At 37.4% G+C, this 23430-nt stretch overlaps 1 protein-coding gene across 1 annotated transcript in view; it reads right to left on the reverse strand.

The window, feature by feature from the left end:
• Positions 1-5990: 5990 nt before the first annotated feature.
• The window catches only part of ATG10 (autophagy related 10), a gene marked incomplete at its 5' end in the record, with an annotated part of 91659 nt that continues 74219 nt past the window's right edge, over positions 5991-23430 (reverse strand). The window contains 3 exons of the mRNA XM_011996473.1: positions 5991-7324; positions 7965-8080; positions 8743-8840. Of these exons, the coding sequence (XP_011851863.1) occupies positions 7990-8080; positions 8743-8840 (189 nt within the window). The remainder of the gene's footprint in view (positions 7325-7964; positions 8081-8742; positions 8841-23430) is intronic.

Genomic DNA, 23430 nt, shown 5'->3' on the forward strand with positions numbered 1-23430 from the left:
ATGTTCCAGATATAATGTTAAGTAGAAAAAATCAGGATGTAAAACCATATACAGGATGATCCTAATTACATATGTTTAAACTAGCACAAGGAAATATATAAAAAATTTAAAAGCAGGTATCTCTAGATGATATACACTTCAGTGATTTTAAAATATTCTCCTTCAAATTCTTCTGTGTTTCCCAAATTATCTATGAGGACTCAAATCTTTTTTTAAAAAGGAATTTCTAGTTTTACATTCTATGGATAGATTAAGTCTAGCATTACAAAAAGAGCCAAAGTCTTCTTTGATCACTTCCAAACCAAGTTCCCACTCTATACCTGCAGAGAGTGATCAAAGAAGTCTTTGATTACCTGTTTTACAAATCTGGTGTCCTTCCTTCTAGATCACTTTTTATATGTTCCATACACTTGCAGTATATGTACCTATAGAAAATACATGGTATTAGTGCATTTTAAAATATAAACAGTATCAAGCTGCATGCATACTGACTTCTTAGTCTGTTTTGTGCTGCTATAATGGAACACTACAGACTGGGTAATTTATAATGAACAGAACTTTATTGGCTCACAGCTCTGGAGGCTGGGAAGTCCAAGATTGAGGGGTTGCATCTGGCAAGGGTCTTCTTACTGCTTCATAACATGGTAGAAGGCATCATGTGGGTGAGAGAGAGTAAGCAAGAGGGTGCCAAGCCCATTCTTTTGAAAGGAACCACTCCTGTAACAAAGGCATTATTCCATTCAAAAGGGCAGAGTCCTCATGGCCTAATCATCTTTTAAATGTCCCACCACTTAATACTGTTAAAACAGTGATTAGCTTTCCAATGCATACATGCTTTTTGGGGGGATGCTTTCAAACACAGTTCATAGTTAACATCTACTATTTGTTTTCTGTTTTAACTCAATAATGTTTTTTGAGATGTGCCCATTTGGATACATGGAGATTGAATTCATTCCCCTTAACTGCTACATAGTACAACATTTTATTTAGTCATTTCCCTATGGATAAGCAGGAAAGGGCGTGGGGACTCTTTCTTTGAACCTACTGAAGGACAGTGCTGAGGAGACTACATCTCACTCTGCTGCTGGTTGGGAGAAAGAAATCTTCTCACGGGATAGGGTGGGTGGCACTTCTTGAAAGAAGAAAGCAAGTTCAGTCCCTGATACCTGCAGAACAGAGACCAACGAAGTCGGTCCAGGCCTGGACAGGGATTCCCACTATAGAATCTAAGCCATAACCAAGTCATGACAAGTGTCTTCTCATTGTCTTCACACCAAGTTCTGGTTCTCAAAATGTCTCTGATACTGATCTCTTTCTCTTTACTCTGTCACCTTCCTAACTTAGAAATTCATCACTTCACCACTACATTAGTTTCTTGGCCTCTATCCAGTTTCTCTTCCTTCTAATCCATTCAATTTACCACTTCCCAATGAGTCCTCCAACAACTCCACATAGTCAACTTTCTCTGTTAAAACCTTCAAAGGTGCCCTGTTGGGTCCTACTGATGGTTCCTTTTTTGGCCTTCCATGGCCCCTAACTTAAAAGCTTAGCCTTCTAGTCTCTTATCAAATTCTCTATCCTTCAAGTCTCACATCTTCTATGATTCTTCTCCAGGGCTTTGTGATCACCCACATATTCAAACATTCAACAAAGATTTAGTGAGTGCTACCAAACACCAGGCACCATGCAAAAGCCTGAGGTTCTGGCATGTACCTGTAAATAACAATGCACCAAAGGTTGTAGCTATACTGAAATATGATTTTCTTTTATCAGGGCATGCTTTGTTAAATTTCTGCCTTATGGTTACAACCAACAGCGACTTCTGGGTATTTGAAAAGCTTCAAAGTAATCCAAGAAAGCACTACATAGCTATAGGTTTTATTTATTATTATATCGAGTTGATTTGAATGTAGGAATACATGTGAGTTTTCAGTTTGTTTTTAATAATTTACAAAATGGGACCTGGTGGTCACTAAAATCACTTTCAGCTCCAATAGTCTAGAATGCAGGATGCTTGCAACAGAACCACTAGATGTCACTACTAACAACACAAAAGTTAAAGCAAGGTCTTGAGATCACAGGATTACTATAAAGAACTATCAGATTTAGGAATAAAAATGTGAAAATGCTTCTATAGAGAAGCCCTATAAAAATCCAGAGAAGTAGCTGGAACACCTTTGTGCACATGAAGTGCCACAGACACAATAATTGTTAAGTACTTCCTATACTCTTCTACTAATAGAATAGCCTTCGACAACTTACTGGTCAGCAGCATAAGGAAAATCAAGTCTTAGAATAGGAAGGAAGCTTATTAGGCCATCAGTTTTCAGATTTCTATTTTCTGGCACTAGAAATACAGTCTATATCACAACCCAGTGCACATGTGCACGTGTGTGTGTGGACACACACATAGACACTGATTTCATATATATATAAAATATATGTGTGTGTGTATATATGTATATAACATATAGTTGAAAACAAAGTTTCACAAAACACTAATGCCCTTACTATGTGTAGTGCACTTTGATATTTTATTTTTTATGTATTCCATTTCATTTAAAAAAAAAAAAAGCTGGCTGGGCATAGTGGCTTACACCTGTGTAATCCCAGTACTTTGGGAGGCCAAGATAGGAGGATCTCTTGAGTCTAGGAGTTCAAGTACAGTCTGGGCAACATAGTGAAACCTCATCTCTACAAAAATAAACAAAATTAACCAGGCACAGTGGCATGTGCCTGCAGTCTTAGCTACTCAGGAGGCTGTGGTGAGAGGATCCCTTGAGCCCAGGAGGTCAGGCTGGAGTGAGTCAAGATCAAGCCATTGTACTCCAGCCTGGGCAACAGAGTAAGACCTTATCTCAAAAAAAAAAAAAAAAAAACCTTGTTACAAAACAATAAATTGATTTTACTCAATCAAATATACTTCCTTATGTTAATATGTCAGAAAACAGAGGCCCAGAGAGGTGCAGTGACTTGCCCCAGGTAACTCAGTAGCCAGGATTCAAGGCTTTTCAGGACACTGGCAGGTTTTGTTTTGGAAGACCCTAGGTAAAAACTGAAAAGTGTCTTTGGCACAATCTCAGCTCCTGCTGTGCTCCTCAACCTTCTAAATCTTGTGGCTAAGATACTGTGGTAAAAACCAAACCAAACCAAACCAAACCTGACAAAGTGTATGGATGATTAGTTATATGCAGCAGCCATTTTAAAAATACAGGTTCTTTCTTAAATGCAAATGTGATCACTTTAACTTTTCTATTTGAATCCCAGCAGTGACTGTGGTTTTCAGGCCAAATACAAATTCTCAGTGTGACAGTAAAGGCCCTTCCAGAGCTGGCCCCAGTCCTGCTAGCCAGCTTGATTCTTCACCACTTCCCCACAAGCACCTTCAAGATTCTTCCTTCACTCTTGACCTGGCTAAGTCATAAGGTTTTCAAGATTCCACTCACATTCCTCTTCTGCAAAGCCTTCTTTGGCATGTGCTTGCCCACAGCATGCAGCCTACTGTTCCTGAAGCGTCCTCTTGTGTGTCCTCTTCACTGAACTGTGACATTGTTATGTCTCCCCATTTGCTATCTGTGGCACCTGGCCTAGGATTCAGTATGTAAGAGGAAATCTGCTGAAGTGAGTATTTTCATATTCTCACTCTCAAATTTCAATCCTAAAAAAACCTCACTGGAATATCTCTGGATTATGTAAGAGCTGGTTTTGACATTGCAGAGTTCTATTTTCTAATATTTTGGGAGTATGAATAAAAACCACTATACCTATCATAGGAGAAGTACATGCAAAAACCCAGTTCTAGCCTTTTTTCTCTTGATTTTAATAAGCGTTTATTGGGGGAAAGGTGAATTTTGTGTTTTTTTTTTAACCTCTAGCTTGTAAGCTAGGACCTGCTGAGCAACACAGACTCTGCTCCTTCCACTGCTCCCTCCACTGGTTCCTCAAAGAGTTTTCCCACCTCTCAAATTCCCAACCCAAGAGCCTTTCTACTTACGTGGCACACACAGACATTCTTCTGTGTATGCTGCAACAGAGTAAATCAAGAACAGTGGCCAACACCTGAAATGACTTAATTCATACTTATCCAGTTGGGGAGAAATCAGAGTGGAAGAGAGGCAGCTAAAAGCTCATAGTGACAAAGGACAGTGAGTAATGAAGGGAGCATTGATTCAGGGCTGTGGTGGTCAGAGGTGGCTTTGTGAGAGTAAATCACCAACACCGGGGTGGGAATTGGGTAGATCTGTGGGGAAGGAAGCACTTCCAGGTGGGTACCAGCATAAGCAACAATCGGCTAAGGGTGTGAAGCAGAAGACTCCCCAGATCAGAGAGCGCTTGGCACTGGGGAGGGCTCAGGCATGCAATGAGGTGGGGAGGAGTAGGGATGCTGGTGTCCCTGAAGGAGCAGGTCATTATCCACTGTCACCCCTCACTCCATGTCTCACTGCCTTGGTTATAAAGCACATTCAGTTTTATGCAGCATTTTGATCTTCTCTATGCCCTTGTCAGGTAAGCAGCATAGATACTGTGGGCTTTATTTTTCAGAAATAGTTTAAGAAGGAGATAAGAAAATTGGCCCAAGTCACACAGCTAGCAGCTAACCAGCCTCACAGTTTAGATCTCTGGACTTCTATTTCACAGACCTAAAAATTCACGGTTGTCGCAAAAGACACATGGCTGAATTTCCCCATTTTACAAATAAAGAAACTGAGGACCACAGAGGTGAAGAAATTTTTCCAAGGTCACACAGAAGCAGAATTTAGGAGGTTAGCTGGAAGCGGCTTTACCCAGCCTGATTTCTGATAGAAGATGTTGTACATTATATGAGGAAGCAGGGAGAAAAATTCTTCATATTGCCAAGAAAGAACAGTTACTTCAACAAAACCAAATATCGTCCAATGTTTAATAACTGTCAGGATAACATTCCATTCGCATAACTGCATTTATAAAAATGCAAATTGTTATCAACCAAAAATTAGAAGTTTTTTAAGTGAAAACAATTCTAGAAAGAAATCAAGCTGCTCGAGGAGAGGGATCTATCTGGGAAGAAAGGCCTCCCCAATCTACAGGAGCTCCTCAGAACTTTTTTCTGCCACTGATGAATTTTTAGGTCCTTGTTGATCAGAGAAAAAGTTTTATTTTTAACTTTTTTAAAAAAACTAAACGTTGGCTCCAAACTGATAGACTCTCATCTCAGAATCTGTTAGCAAAGGATAACTAATATTTGCAGACAAGAACACCATTCAAATGACACATTATTATAATTTATTTTACACTAGAAATGACATGGCTTGAGAAATGACTTGCCGAGAAATCTGTGTTTACATTAGGGAGAGTGGGGGGAAAATCCCTCACAGAAGTTGAAAACATGTTAAGCGGTAAATACCAAAATGCCCAGCAAGCATTTAAGCTGGCTCTCATCCTAGCATGAATATGTGCAGCTCAGCATTTTAAAATTTACTTTTAGCTTTTCTAGCAGTTTGAATTAACCCTTTCTCTACTTCCACTTTCTCTGTGAGAGTTCAGCTCTTAATCTGCAGATGTGGACTGAGGGTACTGTCAATGGTGCTCAGTGATCCACTGGTGAATGATGTCCTCACCTGGACTGGTTTCCTACAAGACGGCTGCCTTGTGAACATGTCTCCTAAGCTTCCTTCCTATCCAGGTAAGGCCTAGACAAACATTAGGAAGCAAGTTCAGCTTGTATGGATTGGAAAAGGCCTGTCAGTAGAGCAAAACAATACAAATCAATGTCACAATAAAGGTATATCCAGACCAGAGGTTCTCCAGAGCAGAATCACCCCCAGAGAGACTGTGTCAGGTGGCCCCAGCATCTGTAGCTGTAAACGATCCTCAGGTGATTTTAAGCATATCTCTCATTCAAAGACACTAATCTAGACTCTCTAAAAACCCAACAACATTTTAATCTTAGTTTCAGCTCCTAGTAAATGAAAACAAAAAACAAAACAAGCAACCAAAAAAAAAAAAAAATGGTTCCAGGTTAGGTTTATCTTAATACTTAACTGGCTATGAAACTTATTTACAGCCTGAGTGAATACCAATTATATACAAGAAAGGTGAACATTTAATGAATATTTGTATAATACTTTACAATATCTTATCATGCATTAATGATCTCATGTGGTTCTCACAGCAACCCTATGAGGTAGCTTGTTATTTTCAAATTAAAGATGAGGAAAATAAGTCTCAGGGACACGAAGACTCGCTTAAGAGCCCTCAAAGAGTACAGCAGAGCAGCTGTGGGGTTGAGAAGTAGAGGGGTAAAATGACCATTGTTTTATTACTGTAGGTCAAAAAGAAATCTTAATGTTTAAATATTTCCTATAGCTTTTTAGAAAACTTCTAATTACTATGCCACATTTCGCTGGTAAAACATATTGTCTCACAGTAAAATATTGTTTTTTTTTCTCTATTTTACGTCTATCTGTCTACACAAACACCCACACATACATACATACACACACACTCTCTCTCTCTTTCTCTCTCTCCCCTATCTTTGGAGTAAAACAGAAATAATCTATTGTTCCTGAGTTTGATTCTGGGAGAATCACTTAAGATAGGTCATGTTTATAACACCAGTTTCAGGGACAGGTAAATCCAGTAATTTAATTTTTGTATATCTTACATTAAAATGAATACACAAATACATTTCTCCCTCAATCTCCATATCAGACAAATGGAAGTGAAGTACTTGGCCTAGAAAAGAATAACCTGCAAGTGCCCTAATAATGTTGTTATTCCTAGTATTAGTAAGTTAAGATTCGTTTTTTGCTATTTATAGTGATGTGTCTTTTTTTTTTTTTTTTTTTTTTTTCTGAGACAGTGTCTAGCTCTGTCACCCAGGCTGGAGTGCAGTGGCACAATCTCAACTCACTGCAACCTCTGCCTCCTGGGCTCAAGCCAACCTCCCACCTCAGCCTCTTGAGTAGCTGGGACTACAGGCACACACCACCACAAACAGGCAAATTTTTGTATTTTTTTGTACAGACATGGTTTCACCATGTTGCCCAGGCTGGTCTCGTACTCCCAGGCTCAAGTGATGCTCCCACCTCGGCCTCCCAAAGTGCTTGGATTGCAGGTGTGAGCCACCATGCCTGGCCATGATGTACGCCTTTGAAGTGTTTCTTCTAAACATTCGGTCTATCAAATATCAGTTGCTGTAGACATTTGTGTCCAAGGGAAAAATAATCCATGTCAAATCTTGGTGAGATGAAATATTCCATGGTATTGGTCCTATTAAAGCCAGGGCTGGTAAGTAAACTCTTGACATTCTTCATACCACAATTTCTAAGCTCGATAGAAGAATCTGAAGAACACAAAACAAAAGCCAAGAGAACAAAAGAAGATTAACTGAGCAGTAAAGACTTATTTAAGAATATCAGTACTAAAATAAAACTATCCATTCCTGTCATTGAGTGCATGCTACTTACAGCAAAGTAAAATATTTCCTGAATTGGTGGCCCCCAACCTTTTTGGCACCAGGAACCAGTTTCAGGGAAAACCATTTTCCTACAGACCAAATGGGAGATGGTTTCAGGATGAAACTGGTTCACCTCAGATCATCAGGCATTGGTTAGACTCTCATAAGGAGCACGCAACCTAGATCCCTCGCATGCGCAGTTCACAATAGGGTTCACATTCCTATGAGGATCCAGTGCTGCAGCTGATCTGATAGGAGGCAGAGCTCAGGTGGTAATGCTCGCTTCCTCGCCCGCTCAGCTGCCTCTCACCTCCTGCTGTGAGGCCTGGTTCCGGTTCATGGCCTGGGATTTGGGGATCCCTGTCCTAAATAACTTGGTAGGGGACTGATTGGAAAAATAAAAATTAAGTCAGGATTTGCCCACTAAAGATGAAAGCAAATTTTACATTTGGTGGGATGAGTCTAAATGCAATGGAGACACTGATCTTTGTAACAGCAAAACATTAAATGCAGGCTTTTCTTTTACCTTGTTAATCGACATTTCATTCAGCCTAAGAGGTTGCTTTGGCATAACTCAGAGGTAGATTCAGTCCAACAACTGGCCCTACAATGCTCAGCCATGATGTGATGTAGTTGACATTCCTAGGAAACAAGTGAAAAACAGGCCATGCTAACGTTTCCATTGTAGTTTTTGGATGAATGGTAGAATATCAGTTGGTCACCAACAATAACAGAAATGAGGTTTTCTTCAAAGATTTGTACCTACCACCTGGAATCTCAGCATTTCTGAATGCCAGCCCCATTGCTTGACAAGAATTTAAGGTCCAGAGAGCCTGTGAGGATCCTTTATTAGGGTAGTTGAAGAATGAGGTAAGATACTGGGGTTCCTAACTCCCCTTGATGATTCAAATTTTACCCTTGTGGTTTACAGCACTTACTAAGGTAGCAGAGTGCAGTGATTAAGAGCATGGTTCTGAGGCCAAAATGCTTAGATTCAAATCCTACCACGTAACTAGCTGTGTGACCTTGTTTGAGTGGCTTAATTCTTCTGTTCTTTAGCTTCCTCCTCTGTAAATTGGGTAAAATAATGGTACTTAGCACATAGGAATGTTGCAAAAATCCAATGTCTTACTGTATCTAAAACTCTTAGAACAGCATCTAGCATATAGTAAAAATCAATGTGTTAGCCATTATTATTATTATAAATAATATTTCTTTTTTAGCCTAGCTTTTAGAGTCACATAGAAAGATTTACACTTTTAAAATCAGAGTAGAAACCAATGTATCTTGATGGTGTTTCTTACTTATTGATTTTCCGAGAATTCTTTAATACTGGAGCCATGAATTCATTCGTTTTGCAGGGATGAAGTACAAAAAAGGGTTGCCCAAGAATTGGATGTTCCTGTAAGAATCAGAATTGGCCCAGGATCAGTGTGAGTTACTTTGAAAAGGCTAAAATAATTTATCTGGTTTACTCCTTTAAAATAAAGATTTGTCTCAGATTCCAAGTCATTGAATTAATATACAGGTTTATTTTCTATTTTCAAATGTAATTTATAATCCAAACATCAGAAAAAGTTGGTGAGAAAGGGCTACTCATTGATAAAGCAGTATGGTCGAGTATAGCAGGGCGCCCATTTTTGTTTACACAATATAAACTGTAGTTGCATTTTATCAGTTCCCTCTCTGTTGGCCAGTGTTTCTTTTTGGCCTATCATTGTTCTTCAGTTTTTCTTCAAGGATGTTCACAAAGCTCAGTAGTTTGACAACCTAAATAATTCATTTTATTCACCTTTTTGTCAATGGTAAGAGAATCAAAATCATTTGCATATTTCTTTACACAAATTTTGTCAACATGTTGTTTCAAGCCTATATGTATCCAGTGCCAGTGAGCACATGTTCCATGAGTAGAACTAGGGATGGGAGGAGATGGCCTGCACTATTTAAATTGTTCTACTTCTGTCTGTCTCTCTCTCTGTCTTTCTGTCTCTTGAGTTTTTGTTTTTCTTTTTCCTCATTTCTCTCCTTCTGTCTCTCCCAAGGCTACAGGGCTGTTTTTATAAGTTAAAAGCCTAAAATGTAACTCTGTTCCTTTTATAAGGTAATAACTGGATATAAGATATAGGTCAGACCGCACCCAAGTTAGGGATGTGGACATCATTTGGCAAGCAATGGGGAGCCCTAGGAGGTTTCTATGTAGTGCACAATTTCTACCAACACAAACACTATTATTGATGATACATTTATTGATTATTTATATTGTGGATTAACCATTATATCAATACTGCAAACTCAAATACCTATGAAGACGAAGCAGGTGACCTAAGGGGATAATGCCAGCTAAATACACCAGCAGATGACGGGGCTCAGGAGGAACTGCAGAGTGCACCCATCCAAGGCCATGCTGGCTACTCTGCTCCGGCCAACTGTCCCACGTGGGAATGCAGGTTCAGCATGCCAGACCTTCCTATTTGTGAAACGAACCTAGAAAACCTGAAGTTTATGTTAAACCTCCTACATTAAAGTGTTGGCACAAGATATTTTTAAACATGAGTGGGACCAGTAAAACAGGCTTGTAGGCTGGATTTAGACTAGGGGATGCCTAGCTTCTTCTCTTGGTTTCTTCTCTTAGCCAACCCAAGGGCAAGCTGAACTCAGAGCTGTTGATGGGATGAATTATGTGGCTGTCCCTGCTGCCTCTACCCCTCAGCTCCAAACATTCATGTCTGCATGCTTATGCACACATCCACTCACAAGAACTGGGAGGGACAATTCCATTTGTATTGGTGACACTGGGTATGGAGATGTGGGGTGGCAGTGGTGAGGGATGAGTTATCCACTAGTTGTAGGTTATTGCATGTATCTCGCATTTTTAGCATCTCCTGGCATTTTTTTCTCCCTGAGTGCCACCTCCAGGTGACTCTGACCAGTAGCCTGATTCTTCCAGCAAGGCATCAGTTTCCTCTCTACAGCTCTCTTCCCAACCTTCATTCCCATCCCTAACTGGGCCCTGGGCTCAAAGCCCTGATGGGTTGTGCCTATATCAAGTCCTCCTGTCCAACTTGAGTCTCGTTTCCCTTACCTGCCTTAAACTAATGTTAAGTAATTCAACATATATTAATCAATCATCTTTTTTATGTGTCTGCCAGAATATTTCTAGGTATAGTTATAGAGACCACTGTATCTCTTAGATAAACAATGTTCCTGATCCCATGGAACTTAGATTCCAGTGCAGAAGACAGCCAGTAAACATGCAGAATGAATAAATAAGATAATCCAGATAATTATAAGCCCTATGAAGGAAACACAACAGGGTAACATGATTCTGGAGGGATTTTGGTGACATTAGACTTGTAAAGGGAAGGCCTCATGGAAGAGGTAATACAATGGACTGAATGTGTGTGTCCCTCTAAAAGTCATATGTTGAAATCCTAACCACCAAGGTGATGGTATTAGGAGGTGGAGCCCTTTGCAGGTGATTAGGTCATGAGGGTGAACCCCTCATGAATGGGATTAGTGCCCTTATAAAAAAGACCCAGAGAGCTCTCTCACTCTTTTCCTATCATGTGGGGATACAGTGAGAAGATGGCATCTATGAAATGGAAAATGGGTCCTCACCAGACACTGGATCTTCCAGTGCCCTCATCCTGGATCTTGTAGCCTTCAGAACTGGGAGAAATAAGTGTTGGTTGTTGAGTCACCCAGTCTATGGTATTTTTGTTATGACAGCCTAAATGGACTAAAACAAGGTGATACTTAATCAGAGATCAGAATGACAAGGAAAAAACAACCACGCAGAGATTAGGAACAGAATGTGGGGGCAGATGACCCTATGGCGAAATGAGCATAGGAAATATGCAGGAAAAATGCAAAAAAATTTAAAATTGTCCTGGACTAAAATAATGACTGTTTAGAAAGCTGGAATTTAAAAAGATAAATGTAGTCTAAATTCTTTTGGGATGACTTACACAGTTGCCAATGGAAGGAATAAAGAGGTATAATGCAATCTTATTGATGTAAAGACATGTTAACTTTAATGAAATGAAACCTAGGCTTCTAAATTTCCACTGGACAGCAACACTCATAATAGGGAGAATCAGTTCAATCATGCAGCCTCCACTCTCTCCAAGACTCACTCTCCCTTTGGCATCTCTTATCTAAGAGGTGGATAGGCACTTACAGTTCAGAGGACATTTTCTTAGAGGAGTCTTAGGACCATGGCACACTGCAGCTCTGCTCATTTGATGCTTCTTTGTAAAGACTTGGACTTTACTTCTATAAGTCATCTTTTCCTCATTCCACATAGCAAGTGGGTAAGCACATGCATGGGCTCTGTGGTTACGACTGTTTGAGGTCAAGTCCTGCTCTACCACTTGGTAGCTGTGAGCTATCGGGAAAGTCACTTAACCATTTTATGTCTCTGTTTCTTCATCTGGTAACTGGCTAATGATAGATAGTATCTGTCTCAGAGATTGACTGTGACCCTTCAATGAGATAATACTACAGAAGTACATAGAACAGTACCTGACACATAGCAGTCACTTGGTTGGCTATTAGTATTTAACCCATTAATATCTAAACAGAAAAGGATAACAGCCATTCAGAAAGTAGTCTTATGGTACCCTATAATAAAGCCCAATTTCAATCTAAAAATAGGATATTCCTGTAAATTACGTAGCATATTAAAAGCATCACTGACCAGTATCTAAGTGTTTAGGAATATTTAACAACTGTTTATAAGTGAAAGGAAGAAAGGTCTGAATTAGTGAAAGGTCTAGGTCTATATGGCAACTAGAACTATCACTATATTTGTATTCAGGTTTAAAACCAAATTAATGAAAAATAATTTAAATGAATTTAAATTAAAATAAAAAGCTTAGGTACTTCAAAAACACTTCAGTAATCTACAACATTTTAATATTCATTTTTCCTCAAAGAACATAAAACAGTCATATTAGCATTTAAGGTTATATTCTAATAGAATAAAATGCATGGCAATGCTCATTTAAAACACTTTTTAAAATAATTGAGACTTTTATGCCTTTGAAGAGCTTTTAGAATAGCTTGAACATTTCTTTAATGCAGGTTTGGCCATCTTTAAAAAATTCTTTATCCTTTACTATACTGAGACCTTATATTTATATAATTAAATAGAATATATTAAAATGAATGATGGTCTTTAAAAATCACGTTTAAATTTATTAATAAATTGGATTTTAAAATAAAAATTATATTGTTTTGGCAAAATGCTTTTGGTTTAAAAGAATCAAGCCTATACTATGCTGATCACCTTAATATAGGAGTTATGAGATATATTTATGTAATCTTTTAGAATAATTTTATAAATTAATAACAATAGAAGTGGACTGCCAGCTGTGATAGAATAAAGAGGTCAGCAAATCCTCTTCCCAGAAAATAAGTATAAAAATGAACAAAATTGTCAAAAACAAACCATTTTTGGGTCCTGGAAATCAACCAAGGGCAAATATAAAATCTGAGAAGTGTTTAGTTCATGATAATCTGCTAAACTTCAAGTTAGAAACAGAGGGAATCTGAAGCATTCTTGCCTGGAAGTACTTCCATACCCCCTCCTCCTTTCCCCAATGTCCCCAGCCACTCCATCAACAGAAGTTTTACCAGAGCAGTCTGGCCATAAGAGCCAATAACTGTGTAGCCAGAGGGGCTGGCCTGATTTCCAAAAGACAGCTAAAACTATTGCTCAGCGGCACTGTCAATAAAAAATAGCAGAATAGGTACTAAATGAAAAGAAAAGGTTGCAGTCCCAGTTGAGGCAAGCAGCAAACTACCAGTATTTTAATGGGGACATTCTGGAAGTAAGACAGCCACGGAAGGGGTAGATAAATTCTCCAGGCATCACTGGCTGATGGGAAGGGAATGTTCAGTGGAGACACGAGAAGGCCTGATGGGATGTAAGAGCTAAGGCCAACATGAATACTACTTGAATTTTCAGTGTGTTCCCAATCCATGTACACATTCATTGGCAAAAGAAAAAGGCATTATAGGCTTGAGGTATTTGAGCACAATTTCTGTCTAATCATTGGCCAACCTGCAAGCTTTACAGACATAGCTGGATAACCCTGAGGAAGGCAGTCTAAAAAATAAAAATAAGAATTAAAAAACCAATAGCAAAGACATCAGTGGCCACACTTACAGGGAAAAAAAAATCTGCAGATAAAGCCTAGGAAAGTTATTAACCAAACAAAAACAACAGCAACAACAAGAAAAAGACAACCCTCAGGAAAAAATATTGGAATCCAGAATTGCTGCAATATATTATCTAAAATGTCTAGTTTTCAAAGGAATTTATGTGACATAAAAGAAACCAAAAAGTGTGGTTCATACCAGGGGGAAAAATCATTATTAAAAACTGACACTGAGTAGACTCAGATGTTGGATTTACAAATAATTCAAAGCAGGTATTATAAATATGTTCAGTGAATTAAAGAAAACTAGAATTAAAACAGAAAAACTATAACAATGGCTCTGCAAATAGCTAATCTCCATAGAGGAATACAAACTACAGAAAGAACTAAATAGAAATTCTAGAGTTGAAAAGTACAATACCAGAAATAAAAAATTCACTAGATGGACTCAATAGTAAATATGAGACAGCAGTAGAAAGAATTAGTGGATTTGAAAGTATATTAATAGAAAGCATTCAACGTGAAGAAAAGAGAAGAAAAACTTGAAGAAAAATGAGACTTAGACATCTGTGGTATAACATCAACTGTACCAGAATACATATAATAGTACTCTGAAAAAGAGAAGGAGAGAAAAGGGCAGGCAAAATAGCTGAAGAAATACTGGCTAAAAATCTCTATACTTTGATGAAATACATTAATCTACAGATCCAAGAAGCTCAACAAACTCTAAGTAGAAATATAAAAAGACCCACATTAGACACATCATAGTCCAATAACTGACAGCTAAACACAAGGAGAAAATCTTAAAAACAGCAACTGAGTCCTTTAGGACTCATCACATAAAGAGGAATAACAATTCAAAAACAGGTGACTTCTTATCAGTCCGGATAGGAGCAGAATGACATATTCAGAGTAATGAGGGAAAAAACCTGAATTGTCAACCAAGAATTCTACATTCTTCAGAAATGAAAGTAATATAAATATATTCCCGGGGAAACAGACTGAGAGAATTCCTTGCTAGTAGATTTGCCTTATAAGATATACTAAAGAAAGTCCTTCTGGAAATAATACCAGAGTGTAACTCACATCTACAGGGAAAAATGAAAAGTGTCATAAATGGTGAATATAAAAGACTAAGTACTTTCTCTTTTCTTAATTTTTTTAAAAAGACATAAGATTATATAAGCAAAAATCGTAACACTGTAGTGTTGAGTTTATAACATAAATGTAATATACATGACAATAATGATACAAAGGAAGGGGAAAGAAACGAAAGCATATTGAACAACATTGCCATATTTTATTTTTTCAATAATATTTTTAAGTTTTTTATTTTTTTTGAGATAAAGTCTCACTATGTTGCCAGGCCAGTCTTGAACTCTGAACTCATCGATCCTTCCACCTCCCAAAGTGCTGGGATTATAGGCATGAGCCCCCATACCTGGCCCAAAGTTGCTATCTTTTAGCAGAATTAAGTCAGTATTGACTAAGCATGGTGGTTCACGCCTGTAATCCTAGTACTTTGGGAGGCTGAGGTGGGCAGATCACTTGAGGCCAGGAGTTCAAGACCAGCCTGGCCAACATGGCAAAAATCTGTCTCTACTAAAAATACAAAAATTAGCTGGGCGTGGTGGCAGGCACCTGTAGTCCCAGATACTTGGGAGGCTGAGGCAGGAGAATCGTTTAAACCCAGAAGGCAGAGGTTGCAGTGAGTGGAGATTGTGCCACTGCACTCAGCCTGGGCAACAGAGTAAGACTATCTAAAAAAAAAAAAAAAAAAAAAAAAAAAAAAAAAAAAAAAAAAAAAAAAAAAAAAAAAAGTCAGTATTAACTTTTGCCTCTGTTGTTAGAATATTAATAAGCATGTTTTTGAGAGCATATGGAACCCAAAAGCTTTTTCTTGTTGTGAAGCAAATCCTTTAAGTACGTTGTTAATCATGAGCACTCTTCTAACAATGTGTCAAAAGCATCCATAATTAATTTACATGGTTAAATTGTACATGCTTCAATACTCAATGCTTTCTAAAATGTATCAGTTTCTTTTAGTTGTGGCGAATTAGCCAAATCATTAATTACATTTCAAACACAAATGGAAAATTAATTTTTAGAATATTCCAAATAAATCCTTATTTCTAAATATATAGGACTACTGAATATAAACCCTTGAGTTATGAAGAATGCAATAATGATCATATGACATAGAAAAATAACAAGTTTCCTTTATGTGACTAGAATTCACATATTATATCATTCACTCATTTATCAAACATTAAATCTTGTCTGATAATTTTAAATTGATTTAAGCCTAAATCAAGCCAATGGGTCTGTAAGTGAAAAATGTGGTTAATCCTGTGGAGATCTTAATGCTGCAGAAATCACAGAATTCAAAAGTTAGCATAGTGACCTGAGCTGATACTATTTTTTCAGTCACAGTCAATCAGGTGATTCTGCAAGCCCAGCAATTTGTATTCAGAGAAAGTAGAGTAGAGAATTTACAAGTAATTTGATGTTATCAGTGCAGACAATCAATGTAGATAATATTCTCCAAAAGCCATTATTTTCCAATGGAGATTTTGTAAGGTTTATGCTATCAAGAAAGATTATCTGTATTTTCTACTATTTTTCCTTCAAACAGCCGGAATCAAAGATGAAAGCAGTCATTAGTTGGTTTAGGAATTATGTGTTAGAGTTTTTTTTAAAAAATCTAAACTCTACCCCTTATTTGTTTAATGTACCCTTTTCAGAGATGGAAGAACATCAAAACCATTGGGATCCTTTTAGTGACATTTCTTAGATCGATTCAGGAGGTAAATTCATGTGGAAGTGCTACCATCTGCTGTCAGTAATAATGAACTGAGCAAATCTGCACTGAGAAAAATGTCCGTGTGGAAATACACACTGCCAATGAACTGTGTTAAGCTTACAACTTAATAAACACTTCTACTGGAACCAAGTTCTGCTAAATGGTTTTCCATGAAAATAGAAATGATGGGTCAGATTTCTATCTCTGTAACTCCAGAGAAGTTATATAGGCATATTTCCTCATGAAATTTAATTTAGCAATGGTTAAATGTCTCATAAAATAAGTCTGACAAGAATACTGTGAATTGGTTTTAGAACTATTAGATGTGACTATCACAAGGAAATGATAATACTGCACCTTCATTCTTACACGTAATAAATATGATGAGTTACTTGGTTCATTTCTTAATTTTCTTGGCTCTTTGGGAGGGCACAAATATAATTTCACATATTAAGCTTTCATCTAGTTTCATATTTAGACTGATCAAATTTGCCTTCCACGCTAGGCACATTCCTTAGAAATGAAGACAGGTCTCTCCCTCATGCTAACCCCTCAAGCAGGGGAAGGCAAATGACCACCCAGCATCTGCAGTATCAGGCACTGGATTAAGTGCTTTACATGGCCACCTACCACAATAACTCTTTGAGGGAGCCTTATTATTGCCACTTGAGAGAACGGGTTTAGAGAGATTATGCGTAAGGTCATCCACGTACTGAGGGGCAGAGCACCTACATATCTCCTAAGAGCACACACTTACACTGCACCTCCTCATGCCCTCTGACCAGAATTGGTGTCTAGGATAGTTCCTGACTTCCAACCTCTAGTCTACTCCTTCAAAAATCTATGTATTGATTTTAAAATCATGTGTTTTCATAAAATTATAAGAGCAATACACACAGGGAGTTCAGAAAATACCAAGAATAAAGAATAAAAGCAAGCTAATCCCAAACAGCCCAACTCAGGTTTAATCACTGGTGAATTTCCTTTCAGACTTTTTATACACACATTTATACTTTCGTTTGCTTGTTATTCACTGAACAGATATTGAATTGTTGGCCCTACTATGTGCCAGTCCCTACCATTATGTGTCTTTTGTTGATCCTCTTTAGGTATCTTTGTCCTCTGTTTTACTAATTTCTGCATTTACCTTTATTATTTGCCTCCATATGTTTTTGTTTGGGTTTATTTTGTTTTTCTTAATTTTTTATATTTCCATAGGTACTTAAAAGGTTATACATAAAGAATATGTAATCTTCAGTGTTGGCTACACTGTTCTACACGTTTCACTAGATTAAGCTAGTTATTTGTGTTGTCCATATGTATATCCTTGTTTGCTTGATTTATTAATTTCTAAGAGAAATTTAAATCTCCCCTATAACAGTTGATTTGCCCATTATTGTTTGTCAATTGCAGTTGGTCAATTTTTGCTTTATATATCTGGAAGCTGTGATATTTAAATGTATAGACATACATCTTCTTAGAGAATTAAAACTTTAATATGAAGTGATCATATTTATCTCTAATATGCTTTCTGCCAAAAAAGGATTCTTACGTGATATTAATATAGCCACATCAGCTTTCTATTTACATTATTCATTTAAAAAATTGTTTGGCTTCTTGTCTTTCTGCATCCTTATGTTTAAGATTTTTCTATAAAAAGAACATAGACAGATTTTTAAATATCCACCTTTACAATCTGTCTCATTAGTGGGGTATTTAGTTCACTTACAGGCTTTGTGATTACTGATACAATTTGATTTCACTTTTTTTCCATCTTATTGTAGACTTTTTACTCATTCTATTTTTAATGTTTCTTCCTTTCCTTTTCTTTTTTTCCTCTTCTGTTTCCTTCTTTTGGATGGACTAAGTGTAGGATTACAAATTTTTTCTCACTGCTTTTTCTCTTTTTATTAGCTTGAAAAATTACATACTATTAATATATTCCTAAACATTTAGTGGTTATCCTTAAATTTTAAAATAGCTATTTCACTTAATAAAATCTACAATTATTCTGTATCTTTATCTTTTTCCCAAACAATTCAAGTACCTTAATACTCTGATCACCCCTTACTGATTTATGTACTACTGTTGTCTAGTATTTCTGCTGTATCTACTTTTTGTTAACCCCAGAAAGAAGATATTATTAGTACTTTATAGTTCAATGTTTGTTAAAATTAACCCACATTTTACTATTCCTTTTGCTTACCATTTTCCCCTAAATCTCAGAGTCCATTCTGGCATAATATTCTTTGTCATTGAAATGTGTCCTTCAGAACACCCCTTGGTGAAGATCTGTAGTAAATTGTCTAATCCTGTGAATGCTTTATGTTGCCCTCATTTTTGAAAAATATGTTTTCGTAGGTATAAAATTCTGGTTACAATGATTTTTTTTTAGCACTTGGATTATATTATCCCATTTTCTTCTGGCTTCCATTTATTCTGGGTAGAAGTCGACTATCAGTCTAATTGTCATTCTCTTTAAGATCTTCTCTTTCTCTCTACTATTTCACTGTTACGTGCATAGGTGTGCATTTCTTTTCATTTTTCATTGTGGGGATTCACCGAGCTTCCTAAACCTAAATATCAGTGCCTTTTAAACAATTCTGGAAAATTCTCAGCATCAACTCTTTGAATATTGCCTCTCCTTCATTCTCTCTAGCCTCTGCTCCTGGAACTCTTATCAGACGTGTTCATCCTCCTCTATCCTTTGTCTTTCTTAACCTGTTATCATATTTACTATTTCTTTCTCTTTTTTTGCTGCAATGTATGCAATTCTTCAGATTCTTCTCGTACATTAATGCTCTCTTTAACTGTACTTATGTGCTTCTTAGAATAGACGTTACGTACTTTTCTTTCTAAAAGTTCTGATTATTTCTTAAATTTGCTGATATTTTCCATAGTCGTCTTCCTATGTCATACTTCCAATATTTTTATCCATTAAAAAAATATGTTCAATATATGTATATTTTTGCACTGAATAATTTCAGTATCTGGATTTGTGGATCTGCTACTAGTTTGTTGTCTGCTGGCCCTCATTCATAATGGCTCCTTATGAATTCTGTATTTTTTTTATTGTGACCTTATAGTACGACTACAAATATGGTAATTCTTTGAGGCCTAACATTAAAAGTGCATCCAATCAAAGAAGTTTATATATGCTTCTGCCTGGTACCCAGGAGGAATTCCAGTTCCATGACTTGAGGGTAAGCCTGTGTTTAGAAATTTTCTGGGGAGATATTTTTTCTCTTTTTATCTGTTTTGTACATAGTAAGGTAGAGAGAGTCAAATGGAGGGGAGAGAAAAACATTTTTAGTATATAAAGAATGATGGGGGAGAGGCTATTTTAGGTAAGTTGGTAAGGGAAGGTCTAATTGCAGAGGTAACAGTGGAGCAGACCCCTGACCAAGAGAGGAGCAAGCCATGCACTTCTTTGGGAAAAGAATATTTCCAGCTTGAGAACACCAACTGCAAAGACCCTAAAACCCTGGGGCAGAAGGGGGCTTGGAATGTTCAAAGAATGACAAGAGCAGCCTGGCTGGTCGGGTGAAATGAAGGGGAGTGGTAGTGGAAATAAGGCCAGAGAGCGAGCCAAGATGCAGGATCATGTAGTGCCTCATATGCATGGAAAGGACTTGGGGTTTTACTCTGAGTGTGATGGGCAGAGTGTGGAAGATTCTGAACAAAAAAGTGATACATTCTGATTTACATTTTAAAATGTTACCTTGATATTGTAGAAGGGCAAGAGGGAAAGCAGAAAGAGCAGTTAGGAGGTTACTGTAGCAGCTCAGACAAAATGTAATGACTTGTACAAGGCAACAGTAGCGTGAGGAAGAACAATCAGATTTGGAGTTACTTTGAAGGTAGAGCCAACAAGATTTGCTAAAGGATTTGATATGCTGTGTAAGAAAAAGCCAACGATGACACCAAGGTGAAATGCCTTTTCACATTTTCTTGACTATTTGTCTATTCAGGTTTTATGGAGTTTTCTTATTTGTATTAGTTACTTAACATATTTTGGGATATTGATCTTTTTCATTCATTCAGCCATCACTGTGGGCTATGCACCTGGTTAAATGTTAGTTACAGCACAATGAATAAACAGATAACCTCTGCTGTCATGAAAGTTGCTGAAATACCCCAATTTTTTTTCCTTCCAGATTGTTATTTGTCTTTAAATTTTGTTCATGATGACTTGGCAATGTGGAATGTAATGTTAGATAATTAAATCCATAACTTTTCTCCTTTGTTATTTCTTTTTGTAAAAGTTTTATGGATATATAATAGTTGTACATATTTATGGGGTGCCGGGGATATTTTGATACAAGCATACAATGTGTAATGGTCAGTCTGAGTAACTGGTACAGCCGTCATCTTAAACCTTTATCACTTCTTTGTGTTGGGAACATTCCAAATCTACTCTTCCAGTTATTTTGAACTATTCAATAATTATTTGTTAAGTCACCCTATTGTGCTAACAAACATGAGATCTTACTCTATTTTTATACCCATTAACCAACCCCTCTTTATCTGCCCTCCTCATTACCCTTCCTAGCCTCTAGTAACCACTACTATATTCACTTCCTCCATGAATCAATTTTTTTAGCTTCCTCGTATGAGTGAGAACGTGCAACAGTTGTCTTTCTTTGCTTGGCTTATTTCACTTAATATGATGTCCTCCAGTTCCATCCATGTTATTGCAAATGACAGATTTTATTTTTTTAATGACTGACTAATATTCTATTGTGTATATATACCACATATTCTTTATCCATTCTCTTTATGGACACTTAGGTTGATTTCCTATCTTGACTATTGTGAATAGTGCTGCAGTAAACATGGGAGTGCAGATATCTCTTTCACATGCTGATTTCCTTTCTTTTGGATATATACCCAGCAGTTGAATTGCTGGATCATATGGCATTTCTATTTTTAGCTCTTTTAGGAGCCTCAATACTGTTCTCCATAGTGGCTGTGCTAACTTACCTTCCCACCAACAGTGTATGAGCATTCCCCTTTCTCTACATCCTTGCCAGCATTTGCTATTTTCTGTCTTTTTCATAATAGCCATTTTAACTGGAGTGAGATGATATTTCACTGTGGTTTTGGTTTGTATTTCCTTGATGATTAGTGATGTTGGGCAATTTTTCATATATCTTTTAGCCATTTGTATGTCTTCTTTTTAAACATGTCTATTCAGATCTTTTACCCATTTTTAAACTTGGATTATTTTGTTTTGTTTTGTTTTTCCTTTGGTATTGGCTTGAGTTCCTTATATATTCTGATTATTAATCACTTGTCAATTGAAGAGTTCGCAAATATTTTCTCCCATTCTGTAGGATATCTCTTCACTTTGTTGATCTTTCCTTTGCTGTGCAGAAGCTTTTGACCCAATATTTATATACAGTTTACCATTAAACTACTTGGTGTTCCCCAAACACACTGCTGCTTCTTACCTACAGGCCTTTGCACATGCTGTTCTCTCTGCCTGGAACACCCTCTGTCCCTCCTTCACCACTAATCCCAGACCAATCAGGTCCCTTCCATCTGTGTTCCCACTGTATCCCATGCCTAAGTCTACTGCTAATTCCACACTGTTCCGTATAGGCAACTGACCATTTATAAAAGTCTTCCTCTACTACTCTTTAATTCCTTGAGGGCAGAGGAAGTATTCTGATTACTATTTTCATCTTAGCATCCAGGTTAGTGCCTTTTATCTAGCAGGTACTCAATAAACATTTGTGGAATTTATCGCATAGACAAAGACAGCCTCTTGTGCCAAAGTAAGTTATTATTGGCATATGCTGCCTGCTTCATAAAGGGAAATATTTGTGTGGAGGGCACCCATAGCCCCTACATCACTGTATGGACACCATTCTCTCCTCGGCACAAAACTGGAGACAGCACCTACTTTACAGAAGTTCCAAGATAAGATACAAACTTCAGTACCTGTTTTCTCAAATATTTCTTCCAATGTGTATCTAAGAACAAAGGAGAGGATTTGAGGGCATGGTTAGGATAACCCTCTACATGTAATTTACTTTAAAAAATTACGTCAATTATGCAATATATTCTAAATTCTATCTATTGGCTTCCACATTAAAAAATAGTATCTTATTTTACCATTGTGGAAAATTGATGCACCAGAATTAAAATTAATGCATATTTTAATTCTGTGAGTTTGCCTACTCCTTGCCACACCACTGCATCCTCCTAAGGTATGTTACCCAAATTAAGAAGCAGCTCAAATACTACCAAAATACACGCCTTCCTACTTTACTCCCACCTTTGCTACTCCATATGTTTTTTACTCATGCATTCCGTAAACATCACTGAATACGTATTATGAGTAAGATTCCATGCTAAATACTCATACATATATCCATCCATCTGCCCATCCATTTATTCAACAAATATTTATGGAGGACATTCTATATGCCAGGCACTTTTCTAGGCTCTACAAATATTTGCACACTAAAGACAGAAGCAAAATTTGTTCTCATAGAATTTACATTCTAGTTTTAAGTACTAGAAATACATAAAACAGCAGCTCATTCTCTTAATTCATGGGGTTTATAGTCCAGTTGCACCTGCAATACTACAAGTCTTGAATTGTTCCTCTAGAGGAAAGAGTCCTAAAGGTGAAATACTCATGCCCCGGCCCCTGAATGAAAAAGCAGATCCCTAGTGAGAATAGCAGAGATGGTTGATGGCTGAGCAGTTGTTAGGGGTGGGGTGGGGGGTTGGTAATAGGACTGTGACCAGGAAAAGCTGCTAAGAAAGACTCCTTCTGTGGCAGCAACTAATTTCACCATTTGGAGGGAAGGCACGGGGAGTCCTCACGCTTTCAGAGAAGACCATGTAGGGATCACAGTGGCACTAGCAAAAAATGAGACACTCCCTGCTATAAGATAGAGGGTGTTCCAAGGACAATCTGAGGTGCCTGAAGGCCACAGAGGAGCTCACCAGTAAAATAAAGGAAAACTCTGATGCAGAGGTGGCCCAGGCCTGAGGCCCCATGGATGGAA

This window comes from Mandrillus leucophaeus, unplaced genomic scaffold, assembly GCF_000951045.1.
Source record: "Mandrillus leucophaeus isolate KB7577 unplaced genomic scaffold, Mleu.le_1.0 Scaffold515, whole genome shotgun sequence".
Lineage (NCBI taxonomy): Eukaryota > Metazoa > Chordata > Mammalia > Primates > Cercopithecidae > Mandrillus > Mandrillus leucophaeus.